At 32.7% G+C, this 21,099-nt stretch overlaps 1 protein-coding gene and 2 non-coding genes across 3 annotated transcripts; 1 reads left to right on the forward strand and 2 right to left on the reverse strand.

Annotated features, from left to right (window-relative positions):
- The first annotated feature begins 1,209 nt into the window (after positions 1-1,209).
- Positions 1,210-1,316, forward strand: LOC121218807 (small nucleolar RNA R71). The gene has a single exon (XR_005915284.1). It is a non-coding gene; the product is annotated as a small nucleolar RNA R71 (small nucleolar RNA).
- Positions 1,317-10,374: 9,058 nt separating this feature from the next.
- LOC121218751 (small nucleolar RNA R71) lies at positions 10,375-10,481 on the reverse strand. The gene has a single exon (XR_005915228.1). It is a non-coding gene; the product is annotated as a small nucleolar RNA R71 (small nucleolar RNA).
- Positions 10,482-19,967: 9,486 nt separating this feature from the next.
- On the reverse strand, positions 19,968-20,516 carry LOC107900071 (uncharacterized). Its single transcript, XM_016825787.1, has one exon. The coding sequence runs from the start codon at positions 20,514-20,516 to the stop codon at positions 19,968-19,970; it is 549 nt and encodes a 182-aa protein (XP_016681276.1).
- Positions 20,517-21,099: the final 583 nt, after the last annotated feature.

Genomic DNA, 21,099 nt, shown 5'->3' on the forward strand with positions numbered 1-21,099 from the left:
GATATTCTCAATACTTCTCATGTACTTACACTACTCGATTACCCAACAAAATCAATGACAAATCTCAGCGAAGGAGCAGAGAGGTTTAACGATCTACAAGGATTATATGACCGATGAGTCTTGGTCATAAAATAAACAAAATAGGATGATTGAATCCTTAGAATAGATGAGAGAGAGATCAAAAGAGAAAGAAAAAGGGAAAAAATCAAAACCTAGTGGAAAAAAATAGCATCAGTGATGATGACGACAATGGTGGTCTGATAGTGGTCCGGCGGTGGTCTAATGAGGTGAAAAAAATATAAAAAGAGTCGAAGGGTTCGATCACAATATTAAGAGAAAAGAAAAAAGAGAAAGAGTGGTGAAGGAAGGTTTTCCCGTGGTGGTTCAGGGTGGCGACGGTGGCGGTGAAGGGTGATGATCGAAAGAAAAGAAGGGGAAAAGAGAACCTTAGATGGTGGTGTAGAGGTGGTGAAGCTATAGCCTGCAGTAGAGGAATTTTAGGTTGTGGTTGAAGGTGATGGTTGTTTGTCAAAAAGGAGAGAAAATGAAAAATGAAAAATGAAAAAAAAATGAGAATATGGGAGCAAATGAGTGGTATGGACGACAAGGAGGTGGGGTAAGCTTGATCAATTATGACTAGGTTCATTGAACCATATCAGAAGGCAATATATTAAGTTTTGGCAAGAGAGGGAGATATGGAATGAAGAGGGGATCATGTTACCCCAACATATGGTAAGTTTGACTCATAAAGTGGGAAATGAATCCTCCTAAACATGGTAACAATGGGGTAGACGACAAGCATATTATGCACATGGAAATTGTGTTAAAAACTTTAAATAAAAAGATGAGAACAAGGGGACTTGAACTTAGGACCTCTAGAATAGCTTAGAAGCACTTAACCACTTGACCACTTCACCTTCTTGTTTTAATTCCTACCACATTTATTTTAAAATATGGTGTGACCTTTGCTAAGGTTTGAGGCACAATTTCACCACATAAAAAATTATGTGCGGGAAGGGATTCGATCATAAGTCATCATGGACAGCTCCACCTCTAGTCATCCACTATACTTGATATTTATCAATATCAAAATATCATCTAAAATAAATAATAAATAAGTAAAATTTGGGCGACAACTCTCTCGGTCCATTAACCCAATTTTTACTAACTCGATTTTTGGGATGTGACACTAGTTGGATGCAATACGAGATTCCATGATGAGGGCACTTTTTTAACATTTCTTTAAATCTTTCCCACGCCTCATACAAGGACTCGTCCTCTATCTGGTGGAAGGTAGTGATCTCATTCCGCAACCTAGCATTATTTCTAGGTGGGAAATTCTTTATAAGGAATCTTTTTGCTAACTCTTACCATGTGGTAATGGAATTTACTGGTAATGAGTTTAACCAGGCTCAAGCTCTATCCCTTAGTGAATATGGGAACAACTTTAATCGTAATGCATCTTCGAGTACTCTGGCTAACTTGAAAGAATCACTCACCTCCATGAACAATCTTAGATGAAAGTGAGGATCTTTAGTAGGCATTTTACTAAATTGACCCACTGTCTGAAGCATTTGGAACATGATTGGGTTCAACTCGAAATGTTGTGCCTCAATTTCAAGTCTCTTAATGCCCTAATTAAGCTCATGAAACAACAACATGACATACTGTCTTAAGGTTGTGCCCCTATCATTAGCAACAAGGATAGGATTTTGATAATGATTTGCTCCATTTCCTTGATTCTGATTTTCAAAGTTCATCTCTTCGGTCTTTCTTTGAACTGCTTGTCTTCTTTGTTGTCAAAAAATCCTTCCAATTTTAGGGTTACGGGGATTAAGTCCATAATTTGATCAATACTCATAAATACCTAAAACAATCATAAAAATATGATTAAATTAAACTTAAAAAAATAAACCAAAATGTAAAATTAACAATTTCCCAAATAATGTCTTTTAAAACAGTCCCCGGCAACGACGCCAAATACTTGGAACAATGGAAATGTGCATGTGTACACAGTTGTATCAAGTAATAAAGTGACAAGTATATGTAGAGTTATTATACCCATAGGGACTGTATAAGAAAAATATTTATGAAATGTAAAGTTAAACACTTTGGTAATGAAAATAATTGTTGATTTTGAAAAGGTGTTATGAAAACTAAAGAATATCTAAATAATTAAACTAAGAAAATAAAAAGTATATATGTTTCAATGCACAATTTCTCAAAGAGGAGGTTTAATCAATATGACATGACTGTATTAGAGCAATTACATTCCTTAACTTAAAATTACTAAACTCATGTTTATGCTGCTACGAATAATTTCACGGCAACTTGGTATTTTGCTAACTAATGCACATACAAACTTACTAAACCAATTAATCTATTGAACATATTACTATGTCAATTCAAACAATTAATCAATTTTCATAAGAAAGTATAAGATCAAGTGAAGTAACAACATAGTCCTATATTGAAAAAATTTAATCACAATAATCTTACAAGTTATGCAAGACTAATGTACCGTTTAATACCGTCACTAATTTAACCTTCAGCTACATTAGAAGATTAAACATGCATCAATGAAATACTGTGTCAATTAATTACAATTTCAATAATATTAATAATTAATTCATTTTTTACCTTACAATTAAAATGCAAGTATAACATAGGTATGATTTTATTTAATTGAACAAATTACCAAGGCCTAATTACAATACGAACATGATTATCATAATTTAAGTGGAAAGGATGCAATCAATCTAATAAAAATTAAATTTAGGTCATTCTAATTAAATCAAGAATAAAAACACAAAAAATATCCATGTTCATGATCACAGCATAAACAAGAAAATTAAAGAGAAGGGAACTATGAAGCAAATCCAATATTTCTCTAAAGCCAGACTAGTGAGCTCATCTCATTCTCTGCTTGTTCTATCGATCCAAGGCCTTCAAAAACACTTGAATTCTATTACTCCAAGGTTGATTAAAGCTCTTTTTCAAGGGTAAAAATTGACAAGGGAATGAAACAAATAAAAATGGGAAAGTAAGAAGGGAATGGAAGAAAGAAAGTGAGTGAAAGAGAGAGATGTGTGAGAATGAATGGTGTGTGAAATAAGGAAGGGAAGAGAGGTACTTTTACATTGGAATGGCTACTAAAAATAGAAAATAAATTTCAGTCATTCACTGTCCCTTGGCTGGCCATGCATTGAGCAAGTTTTAATGATTCAAACTTTGCTATATTTAGCTTGAGGCAAAAAGTGGAGGGGTTTGAATAGAATTAAGGAAAAGCTCAATGGATGTTTTGCAAGTATGAAAATCAGCTGATTGGATCAGCTACAGGGACAGTTTTGGGTTTCCCAATTGCTTGGTGGTTCAGTCCTCTATACTTAGAACACTGGGCCACGTTCTTCTTCAGACTTTATATTAATTTTTAACCCAATTAATGTTGGATAAAAATTAAATATAAAGTATGTATAATAATCATTATTGGACTTTCCTTGGCTGGAAAATAATTTAGCCACGCTTTTGATTCACTTGATGCAAAAATTACCCCAACGATTCAAGCCGTTTGGGATGTCTACCGAGCCAATTTTCACATTTTGTGTAGAACTGTCTAAAATAAACCAAATCTGTGAAAATTTATTATAAAAATAATTAAAATTCAATATGTTAATAATTTAAATGAGAATTAATTACTTTATAATTAAAGTATCAATTTTGACAAAAATTACTATGAAATTGCATGAATTAGAGCTCAAAAGGTGCTGAAAAAGTTTATATATTTTCGTGTTTACACTATTCCAGCCAAGGGGAAACTACCGCGCTTGATGTTATTGCTGGTATATTCTATCTCTTTTTTTGTTACTATGTATGCACTGATTGGCCCTAGGTCAAGTCACTCGTATATTTGCACTGCATTAGTAATGGATAAGAATTTACCTGTTGAGTTAACTGAATTAGATATTCGAGTTACTACTAGGTTAGAGTGTGATAGTTAACTTAATATGTCTTCAGTGTCTGTTTAGAATCCAGGGCTATGACTTTCCTGCTGATTTAATGTTGTTACCTTTTGTGAATTTGATATTGTTAAATGCAAAAGTAACATGTTTTAGCCTCATTCTTAATGCGTTTTTGGATGATTATTCGATTTAAAATGGTGAACTTTATGCTCCTAATACTTTAAATTCATGTTTCTATACTTAGGAGAGCATTTGAGAGTAAAAAACAAGCAAAAATTAGAAAATCAGAGCAAGTTTTCGGAGCCACATGAGTTGGGTCATTCTACACAGGTTGGACACATGGCCGTGTGAGCCACACGTCCATGTGCCAGACCGTGTAGATTTCATGAATAACACTCCAAACATGCAGGAAAATGTAATTTTAAGGTTTTTAGGGCATTCTAAGACCAATATATGACACAAATAAGATGTGTGTGACCTGTCACAGAATACTCAAGAAAATGACTCGAAAAACACCATTGAAGCCGACTCTAAAGCAGATTTCCATAAAGATTGGATATCTCCTATTGATTTCTTTGAATTTTATTATGAGTTTATTTATTTCTTGTGGTTATACTACCTTTGGGTTGTTATTATTTGCTATCATGAACTAATTTTGTAAATACCTAGGGAGATGAACCCTAAGATGGATTCTGTTATTTGATTTATATTTTTACGCAATAAATCTTGTTCTCAATTATGTTTACTTAATTCTTGGTTTAATATTTCTAGACTATTAATCCATATTTGGTGTGCTTGAATCAGAAGAGGAATATACCATGTTTAAGAGTAGTTATAGCATAATTGAGTGGATTTGAATGCAATCCTAGAAATAGGACGACATAAATCTACCGGATTAAAGACAAATCTAATAGGGGGATCTATAGCTTGAGTTAACGCACTTGATGTTATTGCTGGTATATTCTATCTCTTTGATGCTACTATGTTTGCAATGATTGACCCCGGGTCAACTCACTCGTATATTTTCATTGCATTAGTAATGGATAAGAATTTACCTGTTGAGTTAACTAAGTTAGATATTCGAGTTACTAATCTACTAGGTTAGAGTGTGATAGTTAACTTAATATGTCTTAAGTGTCTGTTTAGAATTCAGGGCTATGACTTTCCTCCTGATTTAATGTTGTTACCTTTTGTGAATTTAATATTGTTTAATGCCAAAAGTACATGTTTTAGCCTCATTCTTAACGTGTTTTTGGATGATTATTCGATTTAAAATGGTGAATTTTATGCTCCTAATCATTTAAATTCATGTTTCTATACTGAGGAGAGCATTTGAGAGTAAAAAATGAGAAAAAAATAGAAAATAAGAGCAAGTTTTTGGAGCCACACGAGTTGGGTCATTCCACACAGGTTGGACACATGGCTGTGTGAGCCACACGACCATGTGCCAGACCGTGTGGATTTCATGAATAGCACTTCAAACATGCAGAAAAATGTAATTTTTAAGTTTTTAGGGCATTCTAAGACCAATATATGACACAAATAAGAAGATGTGTGTGAGCTGTCATAGAATACTCAAGACAATGACTCGAAAAACACCATTGAAGCCGACTCTAAAGTAGATTTCCATCAAGATTGGATATCTCCTTTTGATTTCTTCGAATTTTATTATGAGTTTATTTATTTCTTGTGGTTATACTGCCTTTGGCTTGTTTTTATTTGCTATCATGAACTAATTTTGTAAATACCTAGGGAGATGAACCCTAGGATGGATTCTGTTATTTGATTTATATTTTTACGCAATAAATATCTGGATCTTGTTCTCAATTATGTTTGCTTAATTCTTGGTTTAATACTTCTAGACTATTAATCCATATTTGATATGCTTGAATCAGAAGAGGAATAGACCATGTTTAAGAGTAGTTCTAGCATAATTGAGTGGAGTTGTATGCAATCCTAGAAATAGGATGACATAAATCTACCGAATTAAAGACAAATCTAATAGGGGGATCTATGGATCGAGTTAACGCACTTGATGTTTCGCTGGTATATTCTATCTCTTTGATGTTACTGTGTATGCACTGATTCACCCTAGGTCAACTTACTCGTATATTTGCACTGCATTAGTAATGGATAAGAATTTACCTCTTGAGTTAACTGAGTTAGATATTAGAGTTACTAATCAACTAGGTTAGAGTGTGAAAGTTAACTTAATATGTATTAAGTGTTTGTTGAGAATTCAGGGCTGTGACTTTCTTGCTGATTTAATGTTGTTACCATTTCGTGATTTTGATATTGATAAATGTTAAAAGTAACATGTTTTAGCCTCATTCCTAATGCATTTTTGGATGATTATTCGATTTAAAAGGGTGAATTTTATGCTCCTAATCCTTTAAATTCATGTTCCTTTACTTAGGAGAGCATTTGGGATTAAAAAAATGAGCAAAAATTGGAAAATCAGAGCAAGTTTTTGGAGCCACACGAGTTGGGTCATTCCACACAAGTTGGACACACAGCTGTGTGAGCCACACGACCATGTGTCAGACCGTGTGGATTTTATGAATAGCACTCCAAACATGTGAGAAAATTCAATTTTTAGGTTTTTAGGGCATTCTAAGACCAATATATGACACAAATAAGAAGATGGGAGTGAGCCGCCACAGAATACTTAAGAAAATTACTCGAAAAGCACCATTGAAGCCGGCTCTGAAGCAGATTCCCATCAAGCATGGATATCTCCATTTGATTTCTTTGAATTTTATTATGAGTTTATTTATTTCTTGTGGTTATACTGCCTTTGGGTTATTTTTATCTGCTATCATGAACTAATTTTGTAAATACCTAAGGAGAAGAACCCTAGGATGGATCCTGTTATTTGATTTATAGTTTTACGCAATAAATATCTGGATCTTGTTCTCCATTACGTTTGCTTAATTCTTGGTTTAATATTTCTAGACTATTAATCTATATTTGGTGTGCTTGAATTAGAAGAGGAATAGACTATGTTTAAGAGTAGTTCTAGCATAATTGAGTAGAGTTGGATGCAATCCTAGAAATAGGACGACATAAATCTATCAGATTAAAGTCAAATCTAATAGGGGGATCTATAGATTGAGTTAACACACTTGATATTATTGCTGGTATATTCTATCTCTTTGATGTTACTGTGTATGCACTGATTCACCCTAGGTCAACTCACTCGTATATTTGCACTGCATTAGTAATGGATAAGAATTTACCTCTTGAGTTAACTAAGTTAGATATTCGAGTTACTAATCTAGTAGGTTAGAGTGTGATAGTTAACTTAATATGTCTTAAGTGTTTGTTGAGAATTTAAGGCTATGACTTTCCTTCTGATTTAATGTTGTTACCATTTCGTGAATTTGATATTGATAAATGCCAAAAGTAACATGTTTTAGCCTCATTCCTAATGCATTTTTGGATGATTATTCGATTTAAAAGGGTGAATTTTATGCTCCTAATCCTTTAAATTCATGTTCCTATACTTAGGAGAGCATTTGGTAGTAAAAAAAGAACAAAAATTGGAAAATCAGAGTAAGTTTTTGGAGCCTCACGAGTTGGGTCATTCCGCAGAGGTTGGACACACAGCCGTGTGAGCCACACGACCATGTGTCAGACTGTGTGGATTTTATGAATAGCACTCCAAACATGTTAGAAAATTCAATTTTTAGGTTTTTAGGGCATTCTAAGCCCAATATATGACACAAATAAGAAGATGTGAGTGAGCCATCACAGAATACTTAAGAAAATGACTCGAAAAATACCATTGAAGCCGACTCTGAAGCAGGTTTCCATCAAGAATGGATATCTCCATTTGATTTCATTGAATTTTATTATGAGTTTATTTATTTCTTGTGGTTATACTGCCTTTGGGTTGTTTTTATTTCCTATCATGAACTAATTTTGTAAATACCTAGGGAGATGATCCTTAGAATGGATTTTGTTATTTAATTTATATTTTTACGCAAAAATATCTGGATCTTGTTCTCAATTACGTTTGCTTAATTCTTGGTTTAATATTTCTAGACTGTTAATCCATATTTGGTGTGCTTAAATCAGAAGAGGAATAGACCATGTTTAAGAGTAGTTTTAGCATAATTAAGTAGAGTTGCATACAATCCTAGAAATAGGACGACATAAATCTACCGGGTTAAAGTTAAATCTAATAGGGGGATCTATAGATCAAGTTAACACAATTGATATTATTGCTGGTGTATTCTATCTCATTGATGTTACTGTGTATGCACTGATTAAACCTAGGTCAACTCACTCGTATATTTGCACTGCATTAGTAATGGATAAGAATTTACCTCTTGAGTTAACTGAGTTAGATATTCGAGTTACTAATCTAGTAGGTTAGAGTGTGATAGTTAACTTAATCTGTCTCAAGTGTTTGTTGAGAATTTAGGGCTGTGACTTTCCTGCTGATTTAATGTTGTTACCATTTCTTGAATTTGATATTGATAAATGCCAAAAGTAACATGTTTTAGCCGCACTCCTAATGCGTTTTTGGATGATTATTCAATTTAAAAGGGTGAATTTTATGCTCCTAATCCTTTAAATTCATGTTCCTATACTTAGGAAAGCATTTGGGAGTAAAAAAGAGCAAAAATTGGAAAAATCAGAGCAAGTTTTTGGAGCCACACGAGTTGGGTGATTCCACACAGGTTGGGCACATGGCCGTGTGAGCCACACGACCATGTGTCAGACTGTGTGGATTTTATGAATAGCACTCCAAACATGTGAGAAAATTCAATTTTTAGGTTTTTAGGGCATTCTAAGATCATTATATGACACAAATAAGAAGATGTGAGTGAGCCGTCACAGAATACTCAAGAAAATGACTCAAAAAACACCATTGAAGCCGACTTTGAAGCAGGTTTCCATCAAGAATGGATATCTCCTTTTGATTTCTTTGAATTTTATTATGAGTTTATTTATTTCTTGTGGTTATACTACCTTTGGGTTGTTTTTATTTGCTATCATGAACTAATTTTGTAAAAACCTAGGGAGATGAACCTTAGGATGGATTCTTTTATTTGATTTATATTTTTACGCAATAAATATCTGGATCTTGTTCTCAATTATGTTTGCTTAATTCTTGGTTTAATATTTCTAGACTATTAATCCATATTTGGTGTGCTTGAATCAGAAGAGGAATAGACCATGTTTAAGAGTAGTTCCAGCATAATTCAATGGAGTTGCATGCAATATTAGAAATAGGATGACATAAATCTACTAGATTAGAGTCAAATCTAATAGGGAGATCTATTGATCGAGTTAATGCAATAATAGGAGTTTTAATTAGAAAGAAATTTTAATTAATCAACCTATAGTGATTTGCTCTTAATTTGGAAGAGAGATATTAGCATAATTTAGGGATTTCTATGGATCGAGATACTAATTGAAGAAATTGTGTGATTTAGATTGATAATGACAGATGAAGTCTAGGTGGATTCTTTCCCGAGTATTGTTTCTCTTCTTGGTTGTTAATTTTTTTTATTTTCTTGACTTGTTCTTAGTCGTATTTTTTAGTTAATTTAACAAGTTATTTTAGTTTTAATCAATCACTTCAATTTATTTGTTAAATAATATAAAGACCCTAATTACTCGTACTTTTAGTCTTCGTGGGAACGATATCTTTGCTCACTGTAGCTATACTATTAATTGATAGGTGTACTTGCCTTAGTCAGATTTTTAGTTGGTTTATGACTGCAATCAAGTTATTGGCACCAATTTAAGGATTTGAAATATTAGGAAAATTTTATTTCTATTCATTTAGCTTTTTTATTTTAATTTTAATTTTTCATTATAATTTTTCATTTGTTTGTTTCTAGCAGGTTCTTTTGGTTTATGAGTAAAGGAAACTTGTTGGATCAAGTACTTTTTGACAGTGAGATTGAAAAGACTGCTTGTAGAAATCGTAGAGATTTGAGAAGAAAGATAAGGTTAATAAAATATAGTAAATGATCACGAGGAAAAATATATTACTGTGGAGATGGGTGATAATCAAAATAATCAGCTACCTCCTACAACTGTTGTTCCTCGTACTATGTTTGATTATGCTAAGCCTACTCTGATTGGGGCTGAATCGAGTATTGTGAGACCGACAATTGCTGCAAACAATTTTGAGCTGAAGTCGAACATAGTTCAGATGGTAAACATTATGTTTTGTTTGATGGTTTGCAAGATGAAGATTCGAATACTCATTTAGCTAACTTTCTAGAGATTTGTGACACATTTAAGATCAATGGCGCTACTGATGATGACATACATTTACGGTTGTTCCTATTCTCTTTGAGGAGCAAGGCAAAATAGTGGTTGAATTCACTTCCACGGGGTTCTATCAACTAAAACAACTAAGTTGAAGTATTTCCTACCAACTAAAACAGCTAAGTTGAGAAATGACATTTCTTCTTTTGTTCAATTTGATATGGAGACATTATATGATACATGGTGGAGATTTAAAGATCTTTTGAAAATATGCCCTCATCATGGGTTCCCTTTGTGGTTACAAGTTCATACATTCTACAACGGGTTGAATCTCTCAACTAGGTAATTAATTGATGCATCAGCTGGTGGAACACTGAATAATAAAACACCCAATGAAGCTCAAGAGTTTATTAAAGAAATATCACCAAATAACTATTAGTGGCAAGTCATGAGAACAAAACCGATGAAAGCAACTGGTGTTTTTAATATTGATGCAGTTACTATGTTGGCAAGCCAAGTGGAAGCATTGAATAAAAAATTTGATGGTTTGAATTTTTCTAAGCAAGTAAATTCGGTGATGTAATGCAATGTGAATGGAGCAGAGATGATTAATCCAAAATATTCACTGTTCATAGGTACCGTTCAATTCGAGCCTGAAAAGAAGCCAAAGTTAGAAGTTGTTGTGAAAAGTGATGAGGTTGAGGAAGGTAAGAAAGAAAATAAATTAATTAAAGACTACAAAGCACGAACTCTATATCCAACAGCAATGAAGAGAGACCACATAAAAGAACAATATGGTAAATTTTTTAAACTCTTAAAAAAATTGCATATTAACTTACCGTTTGTTGAAGCTGTTTCGTAGATGCCAAAGTATGTAAAAATTTTAAAGGAACTGTTAACAAATAAAAGGAAGTTAAATGACTTGTCAGTTGTGGAGCTCAATGCAATTTGCTTGACCATTCTTCAAAACAAACTACCCAACAAACTTAAAGATTCAGGGATTTTTACTATTTCTTGTCTCATTGGTAGTTTAAATGTTGAAAAAGATTTGGATGATTTAGGGGCTAGTATAAATGTCATGCCTTATAAGATGTTCAAACAACTTGGTCTTGGGGAACCCAAACCCACTAGAATGAGTATTAAATTAGCGGATAGATCAATTAGATATCTTAGGGGTATTATTGAGGATGTGCTTGCGAAAGTCGATAAATTTATATTCCTTGTTGATTTTGTTGTATTGGACATGGATGAGGATATTGAAGTACCTATGATCTTAGGTCAACCCTTTTTAGCCACTGCTAGAATTGTTATTGATGTGAGTACAGGTGAACTTGTGCTTCGTGTAGCTGATGAAAAGATTACTCTTTAAGAAGGTAATTTTGTGAGAGTCCCTAGTGAACAAGATGATACTAAATTGTTCTGTTAATGTTAGTAACCATGTGGCTCAACATTCTTTGCAGGAAATCACTCATGAAAACATGTTGGAGCCATATTTTATTCAAAGTGGTAGAACTCGAGGAACAAGTGAAGAGCGAATGGTGCAGCTCGATAAACTAAATGAATGGGGAACGAAGGTTGATGAGAAACTGAGAAAGCAAAAGGAAGTAACAAAGAAACGCCATGATGTATATGTAAAGAGAATAAACCAATTCAAAGTTGGGGAAAAGTGCTATTAGACAAATCGGATCCACGAATTTTTCCTGCGGAATTTAAGTCAACAGGGTCCAACCCATGTGTGGTAAAAACTGTGTTTCCATATGGTACAATTGACATAACACATCCTGAATTTGACATATTCAAGGTAAACCATACTCGTCTCACACCTTGTTTTGGTGGTAAAACTAATACCAAGAGAGAGGAGCTTTGGCTCCAAGATCCGCCTTAACTGTGAGCTTAAAAAAGGAAGTCGAGCTTAAACTCTAAATAAGCGCTCTCAGGAGGCCAAGTGTTTTTATTTTTATTTATATATTTTACTTTCATTGTTTTAGAAAAATAAAAAAATTAACTTTTTTTAAAAAATAGAACATTTATTTTTATTACCTTAAAAAAGTTTTGAAAAAATTTGAAAAAAAAAGAAAAGTAAAAAATTTAAAAAAAATTGATTTTTTTTAAAAAAAAGTGGTCTACATGGTCTGGGGTGATCCACATGGCCATATGGGACACGCGGCCTAGACACACTGGCATGTCTCAGGTTGTGTTTGTACTAGAGCTAATTTTTTTCAATTTTAATTTGACGTACACGGGTACAGAGAGTTACACAGGTCGGAGACATGGCCTATCACACGAGCGTGTGGTAGACCGTGTGGCTCACACGGACTCATACATGGGCGTGGGAGAAGCGAAGGAGCATCACACATGACTGTGTGATTACTGGGCTTATTTTTCTTTATTTTTGAATCACACACGGTCTGGGTGATTACACACGCTCGTGTGGCTCACACGGCCTGGCACATGACCATGTACTCTTTTTTCTTCCCTTTTTAAAGCTAGTTTTTTCTTCTTTTATTTTCTTCCTACCCCAACTAAAGTGATTTCATTTATATTTATATTTGTTTTTGTTTTTGTTTTTGTTTTTGTTTTTGCTTTTGCTTTTGCTTTTGCTTTTGCTTTTGCTTTTGCTTTTGCTTTTGCTTTTTTGCTTTTTTGTTTTATTTTTATTTTTATTATACACTGTACTTTTATTGTTTTGTCAGTTGTTTTTCTATTTTTTATCTCTTTATTTTCTTATTTATTTTTTTCATCTATTTTCTTATACGTTTGCTCGGAAAGATGCACTACATTTAGAATCGCCCGTGATTCTAGTTTTCAATATTCCGACAAATTCATCCAAATTTAGGGCAATTTCAGTTCTCTTTCTGCTTATGATATTGTGCTTATTCTGTGATTTTAATTGTTTGTACATTGAGGGAATTGTACATCTTAAGTGTAGGGTGGATTTTATATGTTTATGCATTATATCCCTTGAATTATTGTTTTTGTTTAAGTAATTTTCTCGAACCTAACATTGAAGTAATTTCTTTTAATTTTGAGTTGTTATTAATTTAGTTTTGGAATAATTTGTGGATTTTTTTACATTGTGTGATTTATACTTTAAGACACGAAAGAGTCAAGCATGATAAGTTGTTGTTTTTTTCAAAAATAAATATTTTAGGTTGTCTCCCTAAATTGAAGTATTACCTTGAAATTTTAAATTTGCAAGCTTGACATCAAAACGATACTTTTTTATGTGCTTTTGAGCCTATAGAGCACATATTTTATTTCATACTCAATTTATTTTTTATTGTGAGTGTGTCAACTTGATTTTTTATTATAAAACTTGCTTCGATTATACATGTCGAGACCACATTATTGATTTGATATACTAAGATGATAAAAACACTTAGAGTTTAACCCATTTAACCTTTAACCGCCTTAATTGTTGTGTTAACCCATAGTAAACTCTAGTGATCTTAACATGTTTTTTTATTAACCTGTTAATTAACCCTTAACCCAAATCTTTTTGTTGAGATTTGATTTGGTTAGTTGCCTAACTATGTTTCATTATTTTGAATTGCTGAATTTTATTTTATTTTATTTTATTTTTTGTTCTAAAAAATAAAAATAAATAAAAATAACAAAAGAAAAGAAAATTATTTTTTTATTAAGCTTGAATACTTAGTTTCATATTCTATTGAAAAGCTCAGTTCCATTTGCGATTATTCTTGTTGATGTAATTTCTTTTAATCCAACAATTGATTTTTTTTCTAGTTTGGTAGCTTATAAACTCGATTCTCGATTATAACCAACTTTTCTGACATTTTCCATACCCTTAACCTAAGCCTCATTACAACTGTGTAAAGACCTCTTGATTGATGTGTCATCTCATTTTTATAGTGGTGAAGATTTGATTTCAAGCAAGCATATGGTAATAAAATTTCTCATTTGATTGTTGAGTGCATATAACTTGAACCTTAAATACCTTCACTGCTTTGAGTGAACCTTAGTGAGGATGTCAATTCTTATTGAGTTTGAGTTTCAGGTAATTATAGAGATAGGGGAGGTGCCTATGTTTTTATGTTTTAAAAATTGTTGCTTGGGTTTCTTGTGTTCTTTAGTGTCATTTTGGTTGAATTTTCAATGCATGATTATTTATGGGCTTTCCTAAAACATGATTGGTGAAAACAATAAATTGAGAAAAGTTAATTTGAATGTGGGTTGAGGATTTAGCTTGAGGACAAGAAAATGCTTAATTGTGGGGATATTGTTTACCCTTTCGTGAATTTGATATCATTTTGGGAATAGATTAGTTGACGTTACATGATTTTGTGGTGAATTGTAAACTGAAATAGATCGATCTGAAGTGTTAGACGGGTGAAGTGATCACAGTTGAGTCTGAAAGACCAATTAATGTTACCAGAGTTATTTCAGCTATCTCGACACAGAATGTAATTCAAAAAAGTTGTGAGGAATTTTTGGCTTATATACTTGATACTCGAGAATCAGGATCGAAACTTGATCAAGTACCGATTGTAGGTTAGTTTACAGATGTGTTCCCTGAAGAGTTACCAGGATTACCACCAGAACATCAAGTTGAAATATGTGATTGACTTGATGGCTGAGACTACTCCTATATCAATTGCATCATATCAAATGACACCAGTTGAGTTGAAATAACTTAAAGCACAGTTGCAAGAGCTGTCAGATAGAGGTTTTATTTGGTTGAGTGTATCTCCTTGGGGTGCACTTGTGTTGTTTGTGAAAAATAAAGATGAATTGATGAGATTGTGTATTTATTATAGGAAATTGAATCAATTTATCATAAAGAATAAATATCCTTTACCCCATATCGATGATTTATTTGATTCGTTGAAAGATGCGACAGTGTTTTCAAAAATAGATCTCAGATCGAGTTTTTATCAGTTGCGAGTGAAAGATGTTGATGTGTCAAAAACTACTTTCCGAACTCATTACAATCATTATGAATTTTGGGTGATACCGTTCAGAATAACAAATGCCCCTACTGCTTTTATAGATCTGATGAATCAAAATTTTCAAGCTCATCTAGATAGATTCGTGATACTGTTTATTGATGATATACTGATCTATTCTAACATAGAATCCAAGCATGCTGAACATTTAATAATTGTTTTACAGATTTTGCGTGAGAATTAATTGTATGCAAAATTTAGTAAATATGAATTTCGACTCAAAGATTACTGTTATTGTTAACTGAAAAGTTCCAAAGAATGTCTCAGAGGTCCAAATTTTTCTAGGCTTAGCTAGTTATTATTGTCGATTTTTATTTTTTTTATAATTGCTTTATCGATGACTAAGCTATTACAGAAAAATGTTGAGTTTGTTTGGTCAAATAGGTGCCAGCAGAGCTTTGATCAGTTGAAATCTCTGTTGATAAAAGCTTCTATACTGACTCAGCTTGAATCCAGGAAAGAATATATTGTTTACAATGATCTATCGCTCAGTGGATTAGGTTATGTATTAATACAAGTTGGAAAGGTTATAGCTTATACTTCTCGACAATTAAAGCCACATGAGGGAAATTACCCAACCCATGATCTATAACTGGTCGCAATTGTTTTCACTCAGAAGATTTGGCGATATTACTTCTACGGTGAAAAATGTCATGTATATACCGATCACAAAAGCTTGAAACATTTAATGACTCAAAAAGAATTGAACCTTAGCCAACGATGATGACTTGAGTATTGAAAGACTATGAGCTGGTAATTGGTTGTCACTCCAGAAAAGCTAACGTAGTTGCTGACACGTTAAGTTAGAAATGACTATTTTTTGAGAGCGTTGAATGTTTAGTTTACTTTGAATGGTGATGGTTCCGTTTTAGCTTAATTGAAAGCTAGACCATTGTTTCTTCAGAGAATTCTAGAGTTGCACAATGATGTCTCGAAATTGTTAGCTAAATGAGATCAGATTCAGAGTGACCAATCTACAAAATTTAGAGTTAATACTGATGGTATATTGCATTTTTTGTAACAGATTGTGTGCTCCGAATAATCTGGAGTTAAACTGAGACATATTTTCTTAGGTTCACAGTAGTACGTACTCTATTCATTCAAGTAGTACTAAATGCTTTTTTGACTTAAAACAAATATATTAGTGGTCGGGTATGAAACATGAAATTTTAAAATTTGTGGCTAAATGCCTGGTTTGCCAACAAGTGAAGGTTAAGCATTAGGTTCTGTTTGGGTTATTACAGCCTGTTATGATTCTTGAATGGAAGTGGGAACTAGTCACGACGGATTTCGTATCTGGATTGCCTGTGTCACCAAGAAAGAAAGACTTGATCTGGGTTATTTTTGATAGATTGATGAAATTAGCTCATTTTATTCCATTCATAACATATTATTCACTAAAAAAATTAGCTGAGTTATATGTGTCCGAGATCGTTAGATTGCATGGAGTACCGATATTTATTATATCTCATGAAACTAAAGAAAAAGTTCATGTTATTTGTGATTGCCTGAAAGCCACATTAGATCATTAGAAATCGTACGCAAACATGAAAAGAAAAGATATAGAAGTTTTCGTTGGTGATTGAGTGTTATTAAAAGTCTTACCGTGGAAAAAAGTGCTACGGTTTAGAAGAAAAGGAAAATTAAGTCCGAGGTTTATAGGGCCATATGAAATTATTGAAAGAATTAGTCCTGTAGCTTACAGATTATCTCTACCTCCAGAACTCGAAAAGATTCACAATGTTTTCCATGTTTCAATGTTGAAACGGTATAGATTAGATCCTTCACATGTGATTTCTTCCAATGAGATTGAATTACAACTTGATCTGTCGTATTCTGAAGAGCCAAATAAAGATTTTAGCTCACGAGGTAAAAGAGTTCTGGAATAAACAAGTACCATTAGTAAAAGTTTTGTGGCATCGACACAACATTAAGGAAGCTACCTAGGAGACTAAGGAATATGAAATTGTAATAGCCGAACTTATTCTCAGGTAAAAATTTTGAGGACGAAATTTACTAAAGGAGGGGAATTGTAATAGTTCATTTTCCAATAGTGTCGGAACAATGGTTTTGAGACCACATTCTGACGTGTCAGTGAGGTCATTAGGGTCGTATTAAAATTTGGTTAAGAAATTTTAACGTTTAGATAGTTAATTAAGTAAAAAGGGATAAATCGTAAAACCTAAAAAAAGTTAGTTTCTATTAGTTAAATGTGTTAAATTACTATTGTTATGTGAGTTGATGGAATTTTATGGTAAATAAACCATATAGAAATATAGTGGACAAATATGGACAAAGCTTTGTTAATTATTAAGTTAAATTATAAGGGTAAAATAGTAAAATAGTAATTAAGAAAACATAAACTAAAAATAAGACAACATTATCATCATCTTCATGCTTACCACCGAAATTAAAAGGAAAAAACACCATAGCTGAAGAAAAAGGTTCGACCAAGATAGGTTTTGTGCATGTAAGTGGTTTTCGGTCTTGTTGTTAGTAATTTTTATGTTTTTGTAATCATTTTAGCTTAATCGAGCTAACCTGGGGGTTAATTCGTAAGATTTTTAGATGTTTTAAAAAATTTCATTGATGAGTTTGATATGTTTTTGAAGTTTAATGGTAGATTATTAAGCTTGGTTGTTAAATAAGACTATTTTGTAAAGTAATTTTGTATAATTTTTAAGTTTAGTGGTTTAATTGAAAACAAAGTAAACATAACATGTTTTTCTTGTAAATTTTTAGCATGTGAGGACTGATTTGGGGTAGTTTTAAATTCAGTTCAATGGGTATAAACTTTAATTTTGAAAATAATCTTGTTTTGGTCTTAGGGACCCAATTGATTAAGTTGTAAAAGTTTAAGGCATTGTGAAAAATTATAAATAGGAAGACAAATGCATTAAATTGAATATTACATGAAGTTGAAGCTAATAAATTGAAACAAACTACTTTATAGATCAAGAAACAGTACATAATCATGGAAAAGAAAAAAGTTGTTGATTAGTCCCTAAATTTTTATTATCTTCGTAGTTTAGCCTTGGTAAGTTATAAAGGTTCAATTTAGTATAATGTATAATACCTGTTTGATTTATGATATATGACATATGATTTGTTGAATATGTATATATATAAGTAAATTGTCTCAAATGAATTGAAGGTGAGAAATATAATTGAGTTGTAAAGTATTACATGAATTTAGGTATTGAATCCGGATGAACATAGGATAAGATACAATTGGCATGCCAATAAGTTATTTTGTGAGCTGTACGAGATTGACCAGTGATGAGATGATGATATCTAAATAAATGTTATACACTGAATATACTGGAGTTCAACATTTGTTTCAGACTATCGAGTTATATTTACAGTGATTCTGGCGTACTTCCGGGGGTGGATGAAAATTCTATAGGCTTGGCACTTGGTGCCCATGCATGTTTTTGGAAGGATGTTAGCCTATGGGCTAGGCACTTGGTTGCCGGGCGTGTTCTTGGTTGGATTGGCTCAACTGAGCTTTCCCGCGTGTCTTGGGTAGATAACCGCATATCTGTATCGGTGTATATAATTCATTGGGCAGATTTTAAATGGTTAAATATCTTGTTAGTGAATTATATGAACGTTTACATGATTCTTGACATTAGATGGTGAATTGATAATTGAATGACTTTGAATAATTAAATAGATTATGCAACTTGTGTATAAAACTCACATGTTGAATGATTATAGTTGATAGGGTTAATGTTTATTAAGAATGATGTAAAATGTTATGCTATGTTTATACAACAAGTTTATTGTTTTAACCTATGAACTTACTAAGCTCTATTGAAGCTTACTCAAGTCGTTTTCTTGTTCCTTGTAGATATCATTTTGTGGAATCAGGCAAACGGATCAACGCGAAGTTCACACTATCTAAACTCATTTTGGTAGATGTTGAAAACGTTTATTTTTGGGATATATGGCATGTAATAGGAATATTTCATATACATCTATGTGAACTTATGAGTTCAAGAAAATGAATATGTTTGTTAGAAAAATGGTGAAATAGTCCATGTTCTAATATGTTAAGTTAAATGTGATTTGAGTAGGAAATGAAGTTAGAGATTAGCTTTGAATGGTGTTTGTTGTGGTGCCAATGTGTGCATATAGGTTAGGCACATATGTTGAATGGTTTTGGCATGTTTTAATCTTGTTTGAATGTGTTTTGAAGCTATAAAATGGTTGATATTGGTTTGGCTTGGCACCTAAGAAATGGGTAATGTTTTGGCTTGCTTTAGAAGTCATTTTAGGTGCACACGGCCTGGGATACGGGTTGTCACACGTGTTCCGCACATGGTCACTCTACATGGCCATATGGCCTATTCAATTTGGTGCAAGTATATCCTACAATGTCTTAGGTTGTTACACAGCTAAGAGACACGGCTGTGTGATCTTAGTTCGAATCACACACAGTTTGGCACACAATCTACAACACAGCCGTGTGTCCTTATTTTGAATTGTATATATTCGGACACATGGCCTGACGACACGACCATGTGACCCTATTTTTAAACTATACACGATTTGGCTACACGATCATGTCCCTAAGCCACATAGTCGTGTGACCCCTATTTGTACATTTTATTCACAATTTTGTAGAAATTTCAATTTAATCCAGAATTGATCTGGATTTGTTTTAAATGTTCTATAACCTCGAATTAGGTCCAGAACTGATTTAAAAGCATGGAAATGATTGAATATGATTTATTTAGTTGAATTTGATTGAAATTTATGATAAATGTTCATAGATTTTTGCCGTAATGTCCTATAGCTCTGGTCAAGCGACCGAATGGGTATAGGCCAAATGAACATTTTTCGACTTATCATGCTTCAACCTTTCTTCTTCTTGCACATAATGAGAAATTAGCTCATTTAGAGTCCATTTCTCTCTTTTACAATTGTAACTATTTTTAAATTGGTTAAACTGTGTAAGAAGTGATACCGAAACCATAAGAATAAGCAATTTCTTAGAAATCTCGATCTTAAGTGCCTTAAGTCTTGAAGCAACATGGAACATCTCCATAATATACTCCATCATGTTTCCTTGACCCTTATACTTCATAGACATCAAACAAGTCAGAAGTAATGTCATCTTAACCTTATCTTTTTTGGCAAAACATTTCTCAATTTCGTGAAGGAAACACTTGGCTTGAGTAATCTCTTCAGATTCTGTGCCCCTAAAGGCTTCTATAATGTTGTGCTTCATGATCATTAGAATTATGCGGTTTGAATGATCCCACCTCTTAAAATCCCTTTTGGCATCAGGGGTGCTTGCTGCAATGAGAGGTGCAAGTTGTTCTTCCCTTAATGCAAGGTCTATGCCCATACAGCCAAAGCATTAGAAGTAAGTGTCTTTTCCATTCCTTGAAATTAGTCCCATTAAGTATGAGTGTAGAATTTATATTAGTCGATATTGTGGTAGCAGAAGACGAAGTAGTTGGATATAGAACAAAATAAATAAAAACAAGTTTACATCAATATTCATAAATAAACAATAAATTCAAAATAGTGGCTAATCTTATCTCAATATAATAAACAAAATATTAATATCAAGTTTTTGGAAAGTAATATTAACAGTAAGCGATACTCTTGTTGTAGCAATCAAACATTGACAATAAATTATGCTAAACAAATAATCAATATTTAAACCAACTTATTACTCACATAAAGTACCATATAACTGTCATACATTTATCACCACCAATGTCATTGAAATTCTACCAAATATTAACTTACTATTGGGTCAATTAATAAATGCGTGAATCACAAAAACATGAAACCATCTTGATATTTTAAATAAACTAATTTACGTAAGAGGTCACTGTAACACCTCTAACCCGTCTCTGTCACCGGATTAGGGTTATCGAGCATTATCTTACAATCAGAAAATATTTAAATTCATAACATTT

This window comes from Gossypium hirsutum, chromosome D06, assembly GCF_007990345.1.
Source record: "Gossypium hirsutum isolate 1008001.06 chromosome D06, Gossypium_hirsutum_v2.1, whole genome shotgun sequence".
Lineage (NCBI taxonomy): Eukaryota > Viridiplantae > Streptophyta > Magnoliopsida > Malvales > Malvaceae > Gossypium > Gossypium hirsutum.

Excerpts from the sequence above, each read along its gene's own strand:
- LOC107900071 (XM_016825787.1), bottom strand. The coding sequence starts at position 20,516 with ATGGGCATAGACCTTGCATTAAGGGAAGAACAACTTGCACCTCTCATT.